This window comes from Pteronotus mesoamericanus, unplaced genomic scaffold, assembly GCF_021234165.1.
Source record: "Pteronotus mesoamericanus isolate MK-2021 breed Mesoamerican mustached bat unplaced genomic scaffold, CSHL_Meso_final scaffold_167, whole genome shotgun sequence".
NCBI lineage: Eukaryota > Metazoa > Chordata > Mammalia > Chiroptera > Mormoopidae > Pteronotus > Pteronotus mesoamericanus.
Window position 1 is genome coordinate 22,313,441 of NW_026555308.1, and position 18,398 is coordinate 22,331,838.

Sequence of the window (18,398 nt, forward strand, 5' to 3'; positions counted from 1 at the left end):
TCAGTCTTGTGGATGGAAGGTGGGGGCCTCGAGAGGAACAGTGGGTTGGTGAAGGTGGAGGCTGGCTTGGAGCCTGCCTGGACCTCCTGCCTACCAGCCCTGGGCTGCCCTCCACATGGGCACTGAAGCAAGGTAGGCCTTGTCTGAGGCCCAGAAACCTAGTCTTTTTCCTTCCACACACATACAAGCTGCTGTCTCAGTGGGATCAGGCCAGGAAACATTTCACAAAAGCTTAGGTGTGGACCAGTCATTGACTGGAGCGGCACACTGGGCTGGAGGCCTGGCTGGCAACCAGGAGGCCTATGAATGAGGCTGGGAGGGGTGTGGGGCTGGGAGGGGTGGGAGGGAGATTGCCTGTAGCGAGTGACAGAAGAGAGGGAGGCTCCATACTGGGTGACTGGGCTGTGGATCCCACCCTCCTGGGAGATGGGAGGACCTGGCCCCCGCTGGACTAACCTGGTTCCGAGTAGTAGGCGGAGGTCCACTGATGGGCTGTCATTGCCCAGAGAGGGTCCTGGGGTATGGAACCCCGGGCAAGATAATAGCTCTGATCCCCAGGGAGGAAGAAGTGAGGAGGAGCCAGCTGTTTAGTGACTCTGACCTGCAAGGAGGAACTAGTGGGAGATGTGGAAGTGGCCTGCGTAGGGAGGGGTTTGGGAGGAGGGGAGGGGCAGATTGATCGGGAGCACCTTTTGTCCTGGGGACAGGATTGAAGGTCAGGGAGGATAGTTCTATCTGGGGTCCCTGAAGGCAGGAGGTTCTGGGGCCTTGGAGGTAGTTGTGATGGGGCAAGTGGTGAGGGGTGCGGGGGTGGGACCTCCCCCAAAGGGGGGCCCCTGGATGCACAAGTTCTAGAGTGTTTGGGACTGTGATAGGGATAGCAAGGGGACTCTGCCTAGACGGGCTGCCGAGTGGGAGCTGGGTATGGAGCCAGAGGTAAAGGCCACCGGCCCAGGAGGCAATGCCAACCACCACAGACTGAGAGGAAGCTCCTGGTCTGGGTGGGTGGGGAGCCACATGAATGGGGGCCAGGCAGCCTGGAATTCATGGCTCGGAGGTGTCCCTATGCAAGCCTGGCACTCAGGGGGCTAGAGGGGCATGGGCTCCACAGTGCCTGGCAAGCAGGGACCCCAGGGACAGACGCACGGATAGACACGGGATGACAGCAGAGCACGGCTCCAGGGCCCCCGGGAGGAAGCAGGGTTGCCCTAGGAGCTGATGTCACATCTCCAGCAGACGTTACGCATTCAACCACAGTCTGATGCTTTTTTTCAATAAAGGAATGGATTTCTCTTTTTGATTGGGTTGCTGGTCTGCCCAAGAGAACTGAGACACTGGGTTTGGGTTTCAGCAAAACTCTGGACCCAATCATGGAATTCCTGGATGGAAAAAGCGGCCGAGACCTCCAGTGTGTCGGGGGGGCCATGCCCCACGTCGGCAGTGCAGTGAAAGGTATAGCCCCAGCGCCCCGTGTGTGTGGCCGCAAGCACCCAGCCGCCTCCCCCACCCCAGTCACAGGGCGTTAGCACCAGTGTGGCTGCAACCATATGTTTATTCAAAATGTGCAAAGCTGAACATGCAAGCGCAAATTTAACTTAGGAAGATCTGCCTGTGGCTCCAAGGTGGCCACGCTAAGATGTTCTGCTTGGCCAAGCAGCACCTGGGCCACTCGGACCAGTCCTGGGGTCTGAAGAACCCATGGCATGGGGTGCTCACAGGAGACTCCTCACCTAGAAGCCAGAATACCTTGCTAAAGAATAAAGCAAAAATCATAGTGGGTCGGGGGGCAGGAAGTGGGTAACAGAAACTATCACGCCCTCTGGGGCCCCTTGGAGGTGGGGTGGAATGTGACGAAGGCTGGGGGGATGGACTGAAAGGCTGCTGGCCTGCAAGGAAGGGTCCTCTTTCTCTTGGGAGATGGTGGTGGATCCTAGGGGAGCCCTAGGGGACCCCAGAGCCTGGCACAGAGAGGCCCAGGGGATCCCAACTGGATGAACCACGGCCAGAAACAGTAGGGAGAGTCACAGCATATCTGCTGCCAGGGCTGTTGGTCAGGCTGTGGGCAGGGCCCAGGCTGGGTCACCGGCTGGAGATGGGCTCAGCCTGGCTAGGCCTTGGGACTCTCTGGACCTGGGAGGCCTGAAGTGGCTGAGACACCCTATTATGGGGGCCCACGGGGACCTGGGACCTCTGGAACTCGGGCTGAGGGCACGGGCGGTTTCCACAGGGGGTTTCCTAGGGAAGCGTAAATTATCAGAAGCAGCTGAATAAGCAGGGGGTGGGGAATGCAGCCATCACTGTGTAAGAGAGGCCTGGGGACATCACTGCCACAAGTCTCCGGCCGCTGCTGCGTTGTCATTCTCGTGGAACTTGTGTAGGTGATCGGCAAACCTGTGGGGCACAGAAATCTGCTGTGATCAAGTGTAAAAAGGAGACAAGTGTGTGTGCATGTGTGTCGAGGGGGAGGTGGGGAGGCGGAAAGATCTCCAGGGGTCGTGCCCCACGTGATGGGGTGGGGGCTGAGAAGAGGGGGCACGGTGGGGGGCTGTGGGGCGGACCAGAGTGGGGGGCAGTGGTGGAGGGCTGGGGGAACAGAGGACAGAGGAGGAGCTCCGTGGTGCGGCGGGGCTCAGCGCAGGGCCACGGTGGGGCTCAGGGGGTGTCCTCACTTCTTGGCGCAGAAGGTGGCGCAGTCCCTCTCCATGCTCTCGCTCCACGCCAGCTTGTAGAGGACCTGGCCGGGCAGAGACCCCATGAGCTGCCCGTGCTGCCGTCTGCCCACAGCCCCTGGGAGGGCTCTCATGGCCTGGGCCCCAGGGCAGGCGGGCCTTAGAGATGCTCCTGTGCCCGCCTGTTTTAAAGACAGGCAGGCGGGCCTGCGCATGGACATGTCGTCCCTAACAATTTTGGGTTTATCACCCGCAGGGCCAGGGCGTGCTGGGCCCTGGGGACAGACTTGGAGCTCAGACTAGCCATGTAGGGGCCACCTTGGCTGCGGCCTTGCTGGGGGTGGGGGGTCTGGAGCCTGGAGCCCTCCACACGCATGCTCTATACTCTCCTCTCCCCCAACTCAGTGGACGTGTAGGCATCACTGGGCCACAGTGTGTGCTGTGCCCACTAACAGGAATGCCCCCTGTACCCGAGGAGGTTCATTCAAAATGTCCCTTCTTTGTGCAGCCCACCTGGCTGTCCCTTAGCAGAGTTAGTGGGACCCTCTTTCCTGCTTTCCTCAGACTCCCAACTGCAGCCCTTCCCTCCATCGGGCCCCGTCAGGCCCAGGCCCTGGGCGGAGCAGGCCAGGCCTCTTCCAGGGAGGGGCAGGCTGCCGCCCAGCCAGAGGGCCCAGGGGGTGGCCTTGTCATCCCCAGGGTGGGCTGAGGCCCTTGAAGGGGAGAGAAGTGGCCAAGAGCTGATGGTGGGCCTTGGGGGTGACCTGGGTGCCAGGTCACAGTACCAGGGTCCCTTCTGCCCCTGGAAGTTGGGACCATGATGAATGTGTCCTTGACCGCCTGCCTAGACACTCACCAGAAAGACCAAGCAATGCAGGAACAGTGTGTAGAAGAAGCCAATGGTGCGTGCCATCTTGTTGGAGAGAACCAGTCGCCCCTGAGGAGCAAGCAAGGTGTGGGATCGGGATGGGACAGGCCGCGCCCGCTCCTGCAGGGCTGCCCCAGGGTGGCAAGGGCAGGGGTAGGAAGGCAGTTGGCTCCCATTCCACTGTGTAGGCTGGGAATTTGGGCCCCAGGAATTCTGGGGAATGTCCCCCCACCCCCACAGCTTCTCTTGGTAGGGCATGTGAGGGGTCAGTGGGGTCCCTGGGGCTTTGGGCTGGATGGCATAGGTGATGAGGTGGCCTGTCAGCGCTGGTGTCTCTGGAGGCCCAGAGACAGAGCTCAGGCCTGTTTCAGGTGGGCACAGGGGAGGGGTCTCACCATGCTGAGTGTAGCCTTGTCCCAAGGGCTTAGGCTCAGGTACTTGCGCTGCCGCTCCTGAAGTGGGAGGGATAAAGAGAGGACCCCAAAGGACCCCACAGGCCTGGGCTCCCTGCAGAAAGGGACTCTGCCCTCCTGCTGCTGCAGAATGCCAGGGGCCTGCCCGGGGCCGCCCTGGCGCCCAGCCCTGCTTTGCACGACATCACAGGCTCCACCCAGGGATAGCGGCCTCCTGCTCTCCAGGGTGGCCCATTCTGCCCTGGGAGAGTCTCTATGGGCAGGGCTTCTGTGGCCTGAGAGTTGAGGGAGGGGTAGTTACAAGGACGGGGCGGGGGGAGGCTACTGCAGGTCACCTGACACTGGGAATCCTTTGCTCGTCTGCCTGCACCCCCAGAGTGTACACCTGGAGTTAGTCCATTCGCTGTCACGCACCCTCGCATAGCCATCAGGCAGGGGTTGCTAGAACCCTGGGCCCGCCCGGGGTGGCCCCTAAGTGGGCACGCAGGCTGCCCTGGTGCCCTGCTGTGTGTGGATGCAGTGTGAGCCTGGGCCTGTGTGCATGGACCGGGGCTGGCGGCGTGGGGAGTCAGGGAAGACAGGCCAGGGGAGTGGGTCGCTTCTCCTGCCGCCCCTTCCCCGCCTGGCCCGGAGGCCAGGCTCACACACCCGTTTGCTGAAGGAGGAGAAGGGGTCCAGGCGCTCCTCATACTGGGATGAGTACCGCAGCTCTGTGTCATCGCTGCTACCACCCTGCGTGGGGAGAAAGGAGGAGAGACTCAGTCATGGAGGCCCAACAGGAAGGTCTGGGCTGAGGGACGGCAGGCTGGCAGGATCATGGGGAGCCTCAGCAGCACCAGGAAGGTGGGGAAGGGGGCCCATAGGGATGGTGAGTGTGGCTGGGGAAATGCGTCCAGCGGCACTGCCCAGGGTCAGAGGTCTCCCGCAAGGTCAGGGCCTCAGTGCCTCCGAGCAGGTAGGGGGAACTAAAGCCCAGACAGGGGCTGGGATGTATAACACAGACAGGGCTGGGCCCCATGCACGGAGGTGGGCTTGGAGGGGGTTCGCTGGGAGTGTGTCGGGTGGCTGTGGGGAGTAGACAGACACACACCTAAAAGACCAGAGGCACGCCAGCCAGCCACCGGTGTGTTACCGGTTTGCACAGGGTATGGGCGCCCTCTGGTGGCCAGAGAAGGGCTCCAACAGGTGGAATTCGGGCTAGTGGCTAAGTGTCTTGCCTCAAGGAGGCCCCCCACCAGAACTGCCACCCTCTCTGCCCTTCTACCGCCCATTCTGTCTCCACAGTCACAGGAGGGCTTCCTTGCATGAGGTAGTCCCCTGGGAGGCCTGGGCGCTGAGCGAAGCCAGGGGTAACCCTCCTGGCCCAGACCAAAGTAAGTAGTTTTCTGCTCTGTTCCCTTGATGGTTTTATTTTTTTTGGAGGGGCCCTGGCTGGTATGGCTCAGTGGATAGAGCGCCGGCATGAGAACCATAGGGTCTTTTTTTTTGGATGTTGGACCAAATCCCGGTATGGTTTTTCAACAAATGTAAGTTTATGTCCCCTGCCTCTTGGTGTATCTCACCCCTCCTGGCTGGTTCTGACGGATGAACCTCTCCACCACTGCTCCCCTGCAGGGGAGTCTCCCAGCTTAGGGCTGCCCCCTGGCAGGCAGAGGGGTCGGTGGCCCGGTGCTGCCCAGCAGGTCACTGCCCTGTCCCTCCTGCCTTGGACAGCTGGGACCACCTCTCTCCCTGCCTGATACCCCTGGGGCTCAAACTGGGGAGGGCACTTACCCGGCCAGGGTAGCTCTGCAGGAACTTGATTTTCTCAAAGAGCTTGATGTTGTCGGCGCGCAGGCTGTCCAACTCACTCTGCAGGGCTTGGATAGTGTGCTGGGCCATGCGGTTCTCCTGTGGGCGGGCAGGAGGGTGGGCGGGTGGGCAGGAAGGCAGGCAAGCAAGCCAGCGGTAGAAGGGGCGCAGGAGAAGCCCGGTGCTGGCACAGGTACTGCTCTGCTACCTGGAGCCTCTTCTTTGCCCGGGGCCATCTCTTTGACCTACTGAGACCCTGTTCTCAGCTTTTAAACATGATTATTCTAATAGAATTCATATAACATAAACAGCACCATTTTTAAGTTTACAATTTTTTTTTTTTTTTTTTTTTTTTTTTAGTATCTTCACAATTCCATCCCCACTAATTCCAGAACATCTCGTCACCCCAGGAAGAAATCCTCACCTGTCCAGTCATTGCCCCTCCCCTGGCAACCGCTAACTACTTTCCGTCTCAGTGGATTTGCCTATTCTGGTCATTTCACGGAAATGCAATCAAACACGATGTGATTTTAATGTTTGCCAATCTGGGGCAAGGTGAAATAGGATCTCATTTTTCAACATATCCAAGTCTTTACGTAGGCTTTTTTGTTCACATTGTTAAAAATTCAAACAGGACTAAACAGGACATGGTAGTATGGCAATTCCCCTCCAAAATTAAACATAGAGTTACCCAGTGACCCAGCAATTCCACTTCTGGGTATACAGATCAAAGAATTGAAAGCAGGAACTCAAAGAGAGGTTTGTACATGCATGCTCCTAGCAGCATTATTCACAGTAGCCAAAAGGTGGGTAACCCAAGTGTTCATTGACAGATGAATGGATAAATAAGTGTGGTCTATCCATACAAGGGAATATGATTCAGCTAAAAAAGCAGGAAATTCTGACACATGCTACAGCATGGAGAAAGCTTGAGGACACTATGCTAAATGACTTAAACCAGTTACAAAAAGGCAAATACTGTATGATTTCACTTGCATGAGGTACGTAGAGTAGCCCTTCAAAGGAAGAGAAAGTAGAATGGGGCAGGGGAAGAATGGAAAGGGGAATTAATGCTTCATGGGAATAGAGTTTCAGTTTGGGAAGATGAAAAGAGTTCTAGAGATGGATGGTGGTGAGTGTATTTAATGCCACTGAACTGTACACTTAAAAATGGTGAAGATGGTAAATTTTATGTTATGGGTGCTTTGCCTCAAATTTTAAAAAATATGTGATAATAACTCTGGATTTTTAGTGCAAAAGGTAGAATACTTAACACTTACTTTATTCTCTCCCACTTAATTTATTCTGAAGGCCTTTCCAGGGCTGCACAGCGTCCCAGTGCGGCTGGCTGTCCACAAGCCTGGGGGGCGTGCGGGTGCTCCCCACCCACCGCCCCTGCAGGCAGCTGTGAGGGGAGCATCCCTCACCATCCCTCACACGAAGCCTAAGGAGCCTGGATCACAGAGGGTCCCGCTGGGTCTGGCCCCCCCTTGTCCCTGGACCAGCACGGGGCCTGGCCTGCAGTGGGTGCTCAGCGAAGGTCTGCCCTCCCTGGTCTGAGCCTGGAAACCCCATGGCGGAGAACTGTGAGTTTGGAGAGGAAGGGTCCAGAAATTCTATCATCAGCTCAAGCAGTGGCTCTTGTAGAAGAGTGGACCCCTTTCTGGCTCCTGTTCCTCCTGGGAGAACAATCAGGGGGCATTTGGCTCTCTGGGACGGGGAGTCTGCAGAGTCCCCAAGGCCAGGATGGTGCCACCTCTGGGTGCTCCCCTGGTCTGTGGCTGGGCCCTCTGCACTCTGGATCCAGTGGGGACACCTTGGGAGCTTTAAACATAACAGTGTGCTCCTGCTTCTTGGACTCTGTCCCTGACCCTATCTTGTCCCCTGTTCCCTGCTCTGCCAGGACCACCGCCATCCTGCTGGTGCCGCAGTCACCATCCGTGTACCAACAATGCCCACGTGGAGGCACCTCACGTGAAAGGCCCAGAGGCGACGGGACCAGTCCTCTCTGCAGACTGCCCCTTTCTCACAGCGCCCCTCCAGGAAGGCTGCCAGCCAGGCGCGTAGCAGCTAGCCAGCTCGCTCGGACTCCGCAGAGCCCCTGACATCTCTAGACTGTTCATCTTTATCAATCTCAGACACTGCTCTCTGCAACCTGCCCCTGCTTCTCCAAGTCCCCCACCTACTTTACGTGGTTCTTCCCGGATGACGGAGACCACTCCCGTCTTCTTCCCCGACCAGGCTTCCGTCCTGAATTGGCTGTCCGAGTGATCCTTCCTACCCTCCACCCTGGCAGTGCGGTTCCCCGGCTTGAGTCCTTTGCCAGTGTCCCAACCTGGCTATCAGGCACTGGCCTGGCAACTCTGTCTTCTTGTTGCAGGCCTGCAATGACCTGCCCTCCCTTCTGGCCTGCCGCCCCCTGTCTCTGCTCACGAAGTCTCCTCTACTTTGGACGCCTGATTATTCTTTCAAAGCCCAGTGTGGTACAGCTTCCTCCGGGAAACCCTCCTTGACTACGCAAAATAAGTCTAACCCTACTGCAATTTATGGTCTGTGACACATCTTTCTCCCTCAAGCCTGAGTCTTGAGGTCCCCCGCTGTGTCTTCAGGTCCAGGGAGTGGAGGGGAGGGAAGCACGTGACTCACAGCCTCCAGCTCCTGGTTCCGGGCCCGGAAGCGCTCCCTCTGGCTGGAGATGATGGAGAGCAGCGAGTCTACCTGGCCCTCGGGGAGGGTGCCGCTGCTTGGTGCCGAGGGTCCTAGGAGGTAGGGAAGAGTGGCTTGGGGTGGTGGGAGTCAGAGCCTCGCAGTGGGCCCTCAGGTTGGGTGGTCCCAGCCCTGAGGGCGCTCTGGCCAAGTGCCATGGGGTGGAAGGGTGTCTGCACACGTAGTGCAGGAAGGCTGGGCAGGGGCTGCCTGGGGAACAGGGGTGGGTGGGACATGAGAACAGGGGCCCTGCGTGGGGAGACCCTGCCCACACTGTCTGAAGGCCCGGCCCCAAAGCCCCCACCCCGTTACTTTGTACTTGGATCAAAGACCCCTGCCTCTGTCAGACTGGGCCCCCCAGTTCCAGGGGAAGCAAAGGAGCACTGAGGGCTCCCTCCCCCTCAGAGAAGCCATGAGCATCTCCCTCCCCAGGCTCCAGCCTCAGCACCGGACGAGGCCACCTCCCTCCCAGTGCTGGGAGCTCTCTTGGCTGCATGTCCATGCCGAGGCCTCCCCGGCCCTCTACCGGCCACTGGCAGGGTCAAAGGGGGTCAAGGCCTCAAGGGGAAGTGTCAGGCTAAGGCCTAGGGAGAAAGTGGGGAGCTTACCCCTGTTTAACGTTGCTGCTGCATTGCCAGGATGGGGGACCCTGACTTTCTTTGGGGGAGGGGATGTGCTCTCTGGGGACCAGGACTCTCTCTGGCTGCCCCACCTCTTCTCCCTTCCCTGCCCCGAACTGGCCCACGGCTGCGCTGGGGGGTCAGGTCGGCCCCTCCTCACCATAGAACAGGGCGGTGGCCTCCTTGATGGGCTCTGGGATCTTCTCCAGGCCGTGCTCCGCTGCACCCTGCAGTGAGAGGAAGGGGTGGGGGCACCTTTGCATATGGCATTGAACACATCCTGTAAAGGTGCCAAGCAAGTGGGGACAAGGAGCAGTTGGGGTGGTCTGGTGGCTGGGGCAGGCCTAGAGGTGGCCACAGGAGGGCCTGGAGAGGCCACCTCGCATGGGCCACCAAAGGCAAGGCAGGGTCCCTGAGGCTGGGTCCCGGCAGGGGGGCTCCCTGGCCGCTCCGCTCTGATGGACGGCAGAGGCTGGGTGACCCGGCCCTGCCTGCCAGCCTGCTGTGTGCCCTGGGCCTGCTTCTCACCCTGAGCCCCATTTCTTTATTTATAAAATGAGGAGGGCAATGTGGTGACCTCCAAGGGCCCTTTGGGCTCTAGCCTCCCATGATCTTGAGGCCTCAGGTCCTCTTGCTATGAGATGGGTGGTAATCCCGGCCTCGCCTCTGCCCAGAGCTCCCAGGGCAGATGCCCGAGCCAGTGCCTGCCTCTCTGTTCTGTGGCCTGGCCTCCCGGGTTGGGCCTTCAGGGGAAGTGAGCAGGCAAAACCCAGAGAAAGAGCCCTGAGCAGGTGGCGGGGGCAGGGGTGGGTTGGGGAGGGGAAGAGTAGAGGGTAGGCTCACTTCTGCATCAGGCCGCTGGATGGACTGGATGGTGCTGAGATCTTGCTCCAGGCGGGCGATTAGCTCCCTCTGCTCAGCCACTGTAGCCACTGCCTCAGTGACGTGGACCTGCAGCTCTGCACAGCGCCCTGTTGCCAAAGGAAGACGTGGTCATCAGAGGGAGCCTGGTGGGACCCGTGTGCCTTTCCCCTTCTCTGCCTCTCCCACCACCCGTCAGCAAGCAGGACTCCCTGGGAGCTTCCGTGAGGTGCTGGCTGCTCCCTCCCCACCTCCCACTGCCCACCATCAGGGCATCCAGCAGGTCAGGGGCGCTCCTGGCCCCAGGAACGCTTTATGCCCAGAAAACTCCCTGGGTAGGGGAAGGAGCCCAGGTCAAGCAAGGACTTAGGAGGAACAGGTTGACCTCAGCTTTGCCATGACTGACAGGTGAGCCTGGCCAGCCCTCTTCTCTCTCCAGGCCTCACTTCGCCTCTGTCAGCAGGGAAAGGAGTTTGAACACATGAGCCCCAATTTTCTCCCCGGGCTACTGCCCTGGGTCAACGACCAGAGGAGGCCTCGGGGGTAGCAGAGGTAGAGAAAGATTCAGGGGGTACAGTGGGGGTGGGTGGGCCTCCCTCAGACCCAGTGGGAGGTGGGGGAGTGAGGGGTCCCACCTCTGGAGCTGACACCAGTGGCTTCTCACCCAAAGGGCTCCAGTGCCGTGGTGGGGACGGAGTGGACCGCCAGGAGTCACCTGACCCACAGCCCTGTCCCTCTCTTCTCCATCTAAGTGCTAGCAGTTTTTACCACAAAGCAAACCCAAAATAATTCTGTGTGGAGACGTCCCTGCCCATTTGGGAGGTGGGAGATGTTGGGGCGGTGTCCCCCAGCCCGGCCCCGTGGGAACCTCCAGCAGCTACTGGCAGGGTGGACAGGGGTGGGGGGGAGCCCGGCTGACCCAAGCTTGAATTCCGGCTGCTTCTGGTTGGCCATGTGACTCTGGGAAGCTGAATCGCTTGGTCCCGGCTTCATTTGTAAAATGGTGATAACAAACCTTTCTCAGGGCCCCAGAGAGGGAGGCCCAGGACCTGAGGCACAGGACGGTGTCCTTTGGGGAGGACAGCATGGCCACCAGGGGGCACTGTGGCCTCAGAAATGGCCAAAGGTCCCAGGCTGTGCGGTGCAGGACTCACCGGGCACCCTGCTGACCAGCCGGCCTGCCCAGGCCTGGGGCAGCCTCCGCATCTGTCAGACTGGGCCCCCAGCTCCAGGGGAAGCAAAGGAGCACTGAGGGCCCTGCGAAGCCATGACTATCTCCCTCCCCAGACTCCAGCCTCGGCACCGGACGAGGCCACCTCCCTTCCAGTGCTGGGAGCTCTCAGCTTCCATGCCAAGACCTTCCTGGGGAGCTGACCACCACCCACCAGCCCTCTATAGGCCACTGGCAGGGTCAAAGGCGGTCAGGGCAGGGGCGGCCGGCTTCATCCCTACTTGCTCCATCTCCTATCTCCTAGGTGCCTGCTGTATGCCAAGCCCTTTATACATTCACAATAGTCCAGTCAGTCAGAACAGAAAAATTGTTTTATAGATGAACTGAGGCTTCCCAGCCTGAGGCCAAACCCCCAGGGCGTCCACCCCAGCTATGTCTGAGCACTTCCCCACAGCAGCAGAAGGCCCCGCCGGTTCAGAATGTGAACAGATTCCTTCCTTCAGGTATCCCTGACCCCTCTTTGTACTTGGCAAGCATGTGGTATTGGCAGAAGTGAGGGGTCTGAGGTGGGGCTGGGGGAAGAGGCTGGACCCAAGGGCAGGGCCAAGTCAAGGAGGGAGGCCTGTGGGTGTCAGGGTTGGGGTCTGGCCTTCAGCGCTGCAGGCCCTGGGTGGGCTGGCTGCAAGAGCTTTAAGCAGACCCCATGGGCGAGAGGCCCAGAGAGACCCCAAATGCCATGGCCCACTGGCCTGGGGTAGCATCCTTGGTGCCAGGCCTGCGGGATGGACCTGAAGAGCAGAGCCGCCCTGCCGCGCCGCATGTGCTCAGGAGACGAGGTGGACAGAAGCGGCGGTGAGATGTGGGAGAAGGACCCTGGGAGGGGACAGGTTCAGTTCCGGTCACTGGGTGTCCATGAGGACAGCCACAAACAGGAGCACTTCCAAAAGTGGGGTTGGGACTGATCCCATGGGGGTAAGTAGACAGACCCCAGTACGAGTGGAGGGTGTGGAGCCCAGAGAAGGCTCAGATGAGAAGCACCCCACTTTCAGGGACGAGAGCCCCAAAGACGGGGGGACAGGGCAGAGGTGGGAGAGCCTATGAGGGGCGGCCCAGCGGAGCGAGCCCTTGTGCCTGGGGAAGCGTGACATGAGGGCTGGGTGAAGCGCCAGGGAGAGGATTCCTTGACTGTGCGTTTTGTCTGTCACCAGCCTGTGGCCCCCCCCAGCATGGTCTCAGCCAGGACCCGGTGGTAGGTGCGACCTGCAGCTCCTGGAGCCATCTGTGGGCACAGGGAAGAGGTGGAGGTCCCCAGGCTAGTTTTTCTGTGAATTTGTGTCTGTGCCTGCTGCTAAGGGGTTGGGCGCACAGTCCGTGCGCGAACGCACATGTGACACTGTGAATGTGAGGACCCTGACAGCAAACCCTCCATCCCAGGCAGCCCCGCCAGCCGGTGCCAGGACACTGTTGCGCTGGCCTGGGGAGCCGACCGCCGCTCCTGCTGCAGCACGCGCTCCCAGACACAGGATCAGCCGCTAAACTGATCTCTGAGGGTGCCAGGCTGTCATTCACAGCAGACAGGGAGGATGGCTTCCCATGAGTCCCAGGGAAGGGGCTGGGCAAGGGCAGGAGACCTGAGGAGACCTGGATGTTGTCCGGGAGCCCAGCTAGATCCCAGCCGTGACCTGTCATTTCACGCTGGAGGGATGCGCAGGCCAGGAGACTGACCATGTGGGCATCCCTGATGGAGGGGGTGCCTGCTCTGTGCCTGGAACTGGCCTCCTACCGGGGAAGGGGTGAGCAGCAGCGCGGTGTGGCTCTAGTGTGTGATGTGCTAGTGGAACAGCTAAGGGAACCCGTGTGCGGGGAGTTGGACACATGGGCCTGAGGCTGGAGGTGCAGGCTGGTGAGAGCTCACAGCGTAGGGCTGGCTGAGCACCCCCCGACCCCTGCCCCTGTCCCAGCAGCAGACACGGAGGCCCACTGAGTACTGCAGTGAGAATGGCCAGAACCTCCTAGAACATGACGTTCTTAGAGGTGTCCTGGAAAAGACCCGGAAAAGGGAAGGCGGGAGGCAGGCTGGAGTCAAGAGTGTGTTAAGGCACCAAGTTGAATAGGGACCATTGATGGGTAAGGAGGCGTCACTGGTGTCCCAAGAAAGGCTGAAGGAGGCCCTGGCCCGGGTAGTTGGTTAGAACATTGTCTCAATGCGTCAAGGTTGCGGGTGTGCTCCCTGGCCAGGGCACATACAAGAAGCAACCAATGAAAATGCATGAATAAGTGCAACAACAAATGTTTCTCTCTCTCTCTCTCTTTCTGTCAAATCAATTAAAAAGGAGGAAAACAAAGAAAGACCGAGTGAGATAGGGGTGGGAGTGAATCTGCTGGTGAGGATTTGGTCACGGTAATGGTGGGGTGCGAGGCAGCAGGGGTGTGGAGGAGGGACCGGGGGACCACTCTAGACAGGTACCAGATCGGGCTGCATGATGGGCAGAGCCTGGTGTGAGGGGGCATGCTCAAGAGAAGGGGTCTTCAGGAGTACAGAGTGTGCAGAATGGAGTATCTGCAGCGTGGAAGAAGCCTCTGGAGGAGGAGAGGCTGCTCCTAGGAGAGGGAGGGGCAACAGAGAGATGATCATGGGGGTGGGGTGGGGTGGAGAGAGAACTCCTTGCCTCTTCAAGGGGGCAGAGGCCGCTGTGAGATGGGCCCAAGACAGCTTCCTATCCTTATGAAAGTTCACGGAATCCTATTGTTCTGGGGGAATCTGAGACGGCTTCCTAGAGGGTGCATTTCACAAAGGGGAGAAACATCAAAGCAAGGCCAAGGTCAAGACTTAGGAGGCTGGACTATGACTTAAGATCAAGGCATGATTTCTGACTGCAGACTGATTAAATGCAGAACCTTAGCACAGCTGGAGGCGAATGGCAAGGCCTGGGGGATTGCACCTATAGCTTTCTTGGGGTGGGGGTGGGAGCTCTGCATTATTCAATCAGCCCTCGGCAAGCCAGGGGGGCGCTGTGGAGCGGCTCAGCACACACTCTCTCTGCTCGGAGAGCTCTGAGCAGGGCTGCACACTGCTCACACATCCACCCCGTCCTGCCTCTACCCCTCTCTGTGGCCAGAGATGAGTGCTAAGCACTCCCTGTGCCTGCAGGTGCCAGCCCCTTGCTCCTATGCAAGGGGCCGCCCAGCAAGTGTCCTCTCTCCTGCAGCATCAGCTCTTGCTTCTTCCCACAGGCACACAAACATGCGATTCTCCCACCCGCCTCTCTCTCCTCGACTCCAGGGCCCCCTTCAGCAAAACTCCCTGAAGAAGCTGTCGAACGGTTCACTTCTCTAAACCTTCCCTGTCAGACTCAGATGCCACTGCATCAACTGTCTTACTGACCCATCAGCACCTGGTTTCCAGGTCACTGTCCCCTCCCGGGCCTCCTGTCCTGCTGGCCGTTCCTGCCCAGTTTCCCTTGCTGGTTCTCCTCCTTGCTAAGCTGTGAGCTCTGCTGGCCCCGGGGCACCGTGCCTGCACGTGTCTCTCTTTCTGCTTGTTCACGCTGGCCACATTGAGTGCCGCCAATAAGCTGATGACTCTCCAGTGTATATCTCCAGTACACCCCTTTGCTGGGGCTCACTCTCTACTTGGCTGTATAACTCAAACGGTACAAAGGGAAGCCTGATCACTTCCCCCACCCCCCATCTGCTTCGCTGCAGCAGGACCCCCCGTGGCACAGCCCCAGGGATGCAAGGCCATCCTTCAGTGGCTCAGACCTGTCCCTTGGTGGGTATCCACCTTCTCTCTCACTCCTTACATTTAATCTGTCCCAAGTCCTATTCGTGGCTCTACCTTCAAAGTATATTCAGAACCCAATCACTTTTTGCCACTGCCACCACCTGGTCTAAGTCACGACCTCTCATCTTGATTATGGTAACAGTCTTCTCACTGGTCTCCGTTCTTCCACCCTCACTCCTACAACTGAGTCATGAAGCAGCAGCCAGAGAACCTTTAAAGAGCAGGATCAGATCGCACTCTGTTCAAATCCTCCAGGGGCCCCCACATCCCTCAGTGCAACAGCCAAAGCCCCGCCACGGCCCACAGGCCCCACCAGCTCTGCGTCCGCCTTGGCTCTCCAGCCTGCTGGTCTGCTCTGTGGTTACTTCGCTCCAGCCACACTGGTTCCCAGCACATATGCGCCACAAGGACCTTTCTACTTGCTGTTCCCTCTGCCTGGGATGTTCTTCCCTTGGGCATCTGCATGGTTCATTACTCATCTGTATCAAGACTGTTCATGTATTACCTTCACAGTGCGGCCTAGACTGACCGCCTGTTTCACACTTTAACCCGTCCACTTGCTCCTCCAGTTTCCCCTTTACTTACTTTTCTTCCACAACAATTACCACCATCAAAGCTACTATGTAACTCACTCATTTATTATGTTTACTGTTTGTCTTCCCCTCTAGAAGGTAAGTTCCTTGTTTGTCCCCTGCAACAGCCCCACGGCCCAGAGCAGGAGCACATGGTTAGCCCTTAATGTGCACTGGCTGACCAGCTGCGTGGATCCCGCCCGGTAGGGAGGCGCAACTGGCTGGGCACCATCAGCGAGAGCCTGGCAGGGCCTCCCAGCCTCTGCCGTGGCCGCCACCCGACGATGTCTGCGAGGCCTCATAGGCCCTCCAGGCCAGGCCCCGGCATTGGGGCTGCATGTTTGCCAGCACAGCCCCAGGGCAGGCCTGCGCCTTGCGAATGAGTGCGTGCCTTATGGAGGGATTGGGGGGCACTCTCGCCCCAGCTGGGACACTGGCACCCAAGCATGGCTCCAGGTGCTCTCCGCTACACCTGAGTCCTTCCAGCTGTTAGAACAAGCCTCGCCTAGAGCTGTCACCCTCCAGACTGGCTTTGTTCTTGTCAACAGCATGGTCAGGCGCGCCCTTCCCTAGCACAGTGCTGGCTGTCCCTGTGACATGCCTGTGTCCCGTTTCAAGGCCACTCCCTGGAGTCCTGCCCTTTCCCGAGTAGCTGCTCAGATGCCCCCACAGCACCAATTAGAGGACCAGCCTAGGTCCTGGTTCTGCACCTGGTCTGTCTCCCCTCTGGGCTGTGAGTGACTTGAGGCCAGCGGACACCTAGCCTGGAGCGCATCCCTGGCACAGAGCAGTTCTCAGCGATTACCTGCTGACTGGATCGGTGACGGCGCTCCTTCGCTCTGACCTCTGCACTATTGATATCTGAGCCAGGTCATTCTTCGTGGGTGTCAGGTAGACTGTTCTATGCATTGAGGATGTTTATGAGTGTTCTGGCCACTCTCGAGATGCCAGTAGCAACCCTGCCCACTTGTGACAGCCAAAAATATCTCCAGACATTGCCAAATGTCCTGAGGACAAAGTCAGCCCTAGCTGAGAACCAAGGTCCCAGAGGATTTAGTCTCCTCACACATGGGAGGCTCCTGGGTTTGGCTGTAAAGGGACAGGGTTCAGCCCTGACAGATGCTTAAACTAGATGGGTCTCTAAGAGGCAACCACCTCTGTGGAAGGCACAGCCTCCTCTCCACAAGGGTGAGGAGCAGGTTGGGGCCTTCCTTCCTGTCTGTGACTGAGTCCAAGCATGGCAGCCTCAGCCACCCAAGGAACCTGACACTTGAGTTTTCAGCAGGGGGCTGAAGAGAGAGCTGCTGAGCGTGGAGGACCGTGCTGCCTGAGCCGTGTGCCCAGTGGTGCGTCACAGGCAGCGCCGACGTGGTGTGAGCCGGCAGCTGCTGGGGCTCTGGCTAATCTGCTGGAGCGCCTGGTCCTGTGCAGGCACCTCCTACTCTGGCACAAGGTGGAAACAACTCTGAATGGAGGCAGCTGCTCCAGCAACCAAATTTGATGAAATATCACCCTTGTTGACAGGTACAACAAATGCGTACTGAGTGCTGGCTGTGGGCTTAGACGCCATTCTGAGCAGCTTATAGATATTATCACTTAGTCCTCTCAGCAGCCCTGTGAGTTCAGCACTATTATATTCCCTTTTGAGAGATGGAAAAAACAAACAAACAGACAAACAAAACCTCAAACAAGTTAAATTCATTCATTCTTTCAGAAAACATTTCCTGAGCATCGACTAAGACTTGCCCAAGGTCACTAGCTGGTAAGACAAGATGCTGGGACTCCAACTCCAATGCCGCTTGACCACAAGGAAGGGCCCCATGCCTCCCTGTAAAGGGAGTGGGGTGGGTCCTCCAGCCTAAGTCCCTGGAGCTCCACACCCCCACCTGGGATGGAGCGGCTCTGCTTTACCTTCTCACAATGTTGCTTGAAAAAACAAAAACAAAAACAAAGAGGCCCTTCCTACTGACACTCTGAGAGTCCAAGCTTCTTGGAAGAGGCAGAAACTTCTGATGCCTGCCCAAGGCTGGGCATGGGCTGTACCTCCCACTTCCCTTGACACAGCTCACCCCACGCTGGATGGGCCAGACTTACATCAAGATCCTGAAGACCAGCGCCTACCTGCCTGCCCCAATATCACAATCCGAATTTTCAGATTGGCTACCAACATCCCCACCACCCTTCAGGAAACAATGCTGTGCTGAAGCAGAGACCAGCAAGCTGTGTGCCTCCCAGAGCTGCCACGCAAGAGCTGTGGAGGAAGAAGCAACCCTGCCCCAAGACAGCTGCGCGGAGGCCCTTTTAAACGCAGCAGACAGGATCATGGCAGACGACTCACTCGCTCACTCACTCCAATAATTATATCTCGTTGCTGTGCCCTGCACATCTGCAGTAATGTTTCCTCAGGGGATCAAATAAGGCACATCATTTCGCTCAGACCCACTTAACTATAGGGCAAGGAGAAAGGCCATGCGCGGGGAGGCCGAGCTCTCTGCCTCAGGTGTGGGCATCGCCCACTTGCAGTCACAACACGAAATCTTGCTTCCTTTGCTGCCTCTGGAACTGGCAGTTTGCAGAAACAGAGTCAGGCTTGCAAAACCATGGGCAACTGCTGTTTTGCTTAATTAAATATCACTTTAAAAGTGCTTAGGGAGATTTTTCTGGGTAAAAGGACTTTGTGCTAAGTGGGTTTTTTTTTTTTTACACTTTATATTCTAATTTAGTTAGTAGATCTTTAAAAAGTGGGAGCATACCTAAACTAGCAAACAGAAAAGTAGCAGAATGTGAGCTGAGTTAGACTTTAGTTTGTCAAACTGATAGAGCTCTAGTGGTTTTATGCTAATTTCTCTCATGTTGGTCGCGGCGGGGCAGAAATTTGGAGGCAGCTTTAGACATAGCCATGTCCTTGAGTGACCCAACGAGACTTGGGGCTGCCAGGCTGGG

General features: G+C 58.1%; 1 protein-coding gene across 2 annotated transcripts in view; it reads right to left on the minus strand.

Annotated features, from left to right (window-relative positions):
- Positions 1 to 1,540: 1,540 nt before the first annotated feature.
- The window catches only part of CUX1 (cut like homeobox 1), a 364,417-nt gene continuing 347,559 nt past the window's right edge, over positions 1,541 to 18,398 (minus strand). For both annotated transcript variants that reach the window (XM_054589770.1, XM_054589769.1), the window contains exons 15-23: positions 9,911 to 10,038; positions 9,228 to 9,294; positions 8,388 to 8,500; positions 5,724 to 5,840; positions 4,599 to 4,682; positions 3,933 to 3,989; positions 3,526 to 3,606; positions 2,670 to 2,734; positions 1,541 to 2,391 (exon numbers count right to left, since the gene is read on the minus strand). In XM_054589770.1, coding sequence (XP_054445745.1) covers positions 2,322 to 2,391; positions 2,670 to 2,734; positions 3,526 to 3,606; positions 3,933 to 3,989; positions 4,599 to 4,682; positions 5,724 to 5,840; positions 8,388 to 8,500; positions 9,228 to 9,294; positions 9,911 to 10,038 — 782 coding nt within the window. In that variant the 3' untranslated portion in view covers positions 1,541 to 2,321. The remainder of the gene's footprint in view (positions 2,392 to 2,669; positions 2,735 to 3,525; positions 3,607 to 3,932; positions 3,990 to 4,598; positions 4,683 to 5,723; positions 5,841 to 8,387; positions 8,501 to 9,227; positions 9,295 to 9,910; positions 10,039 to 18,398) is intronic.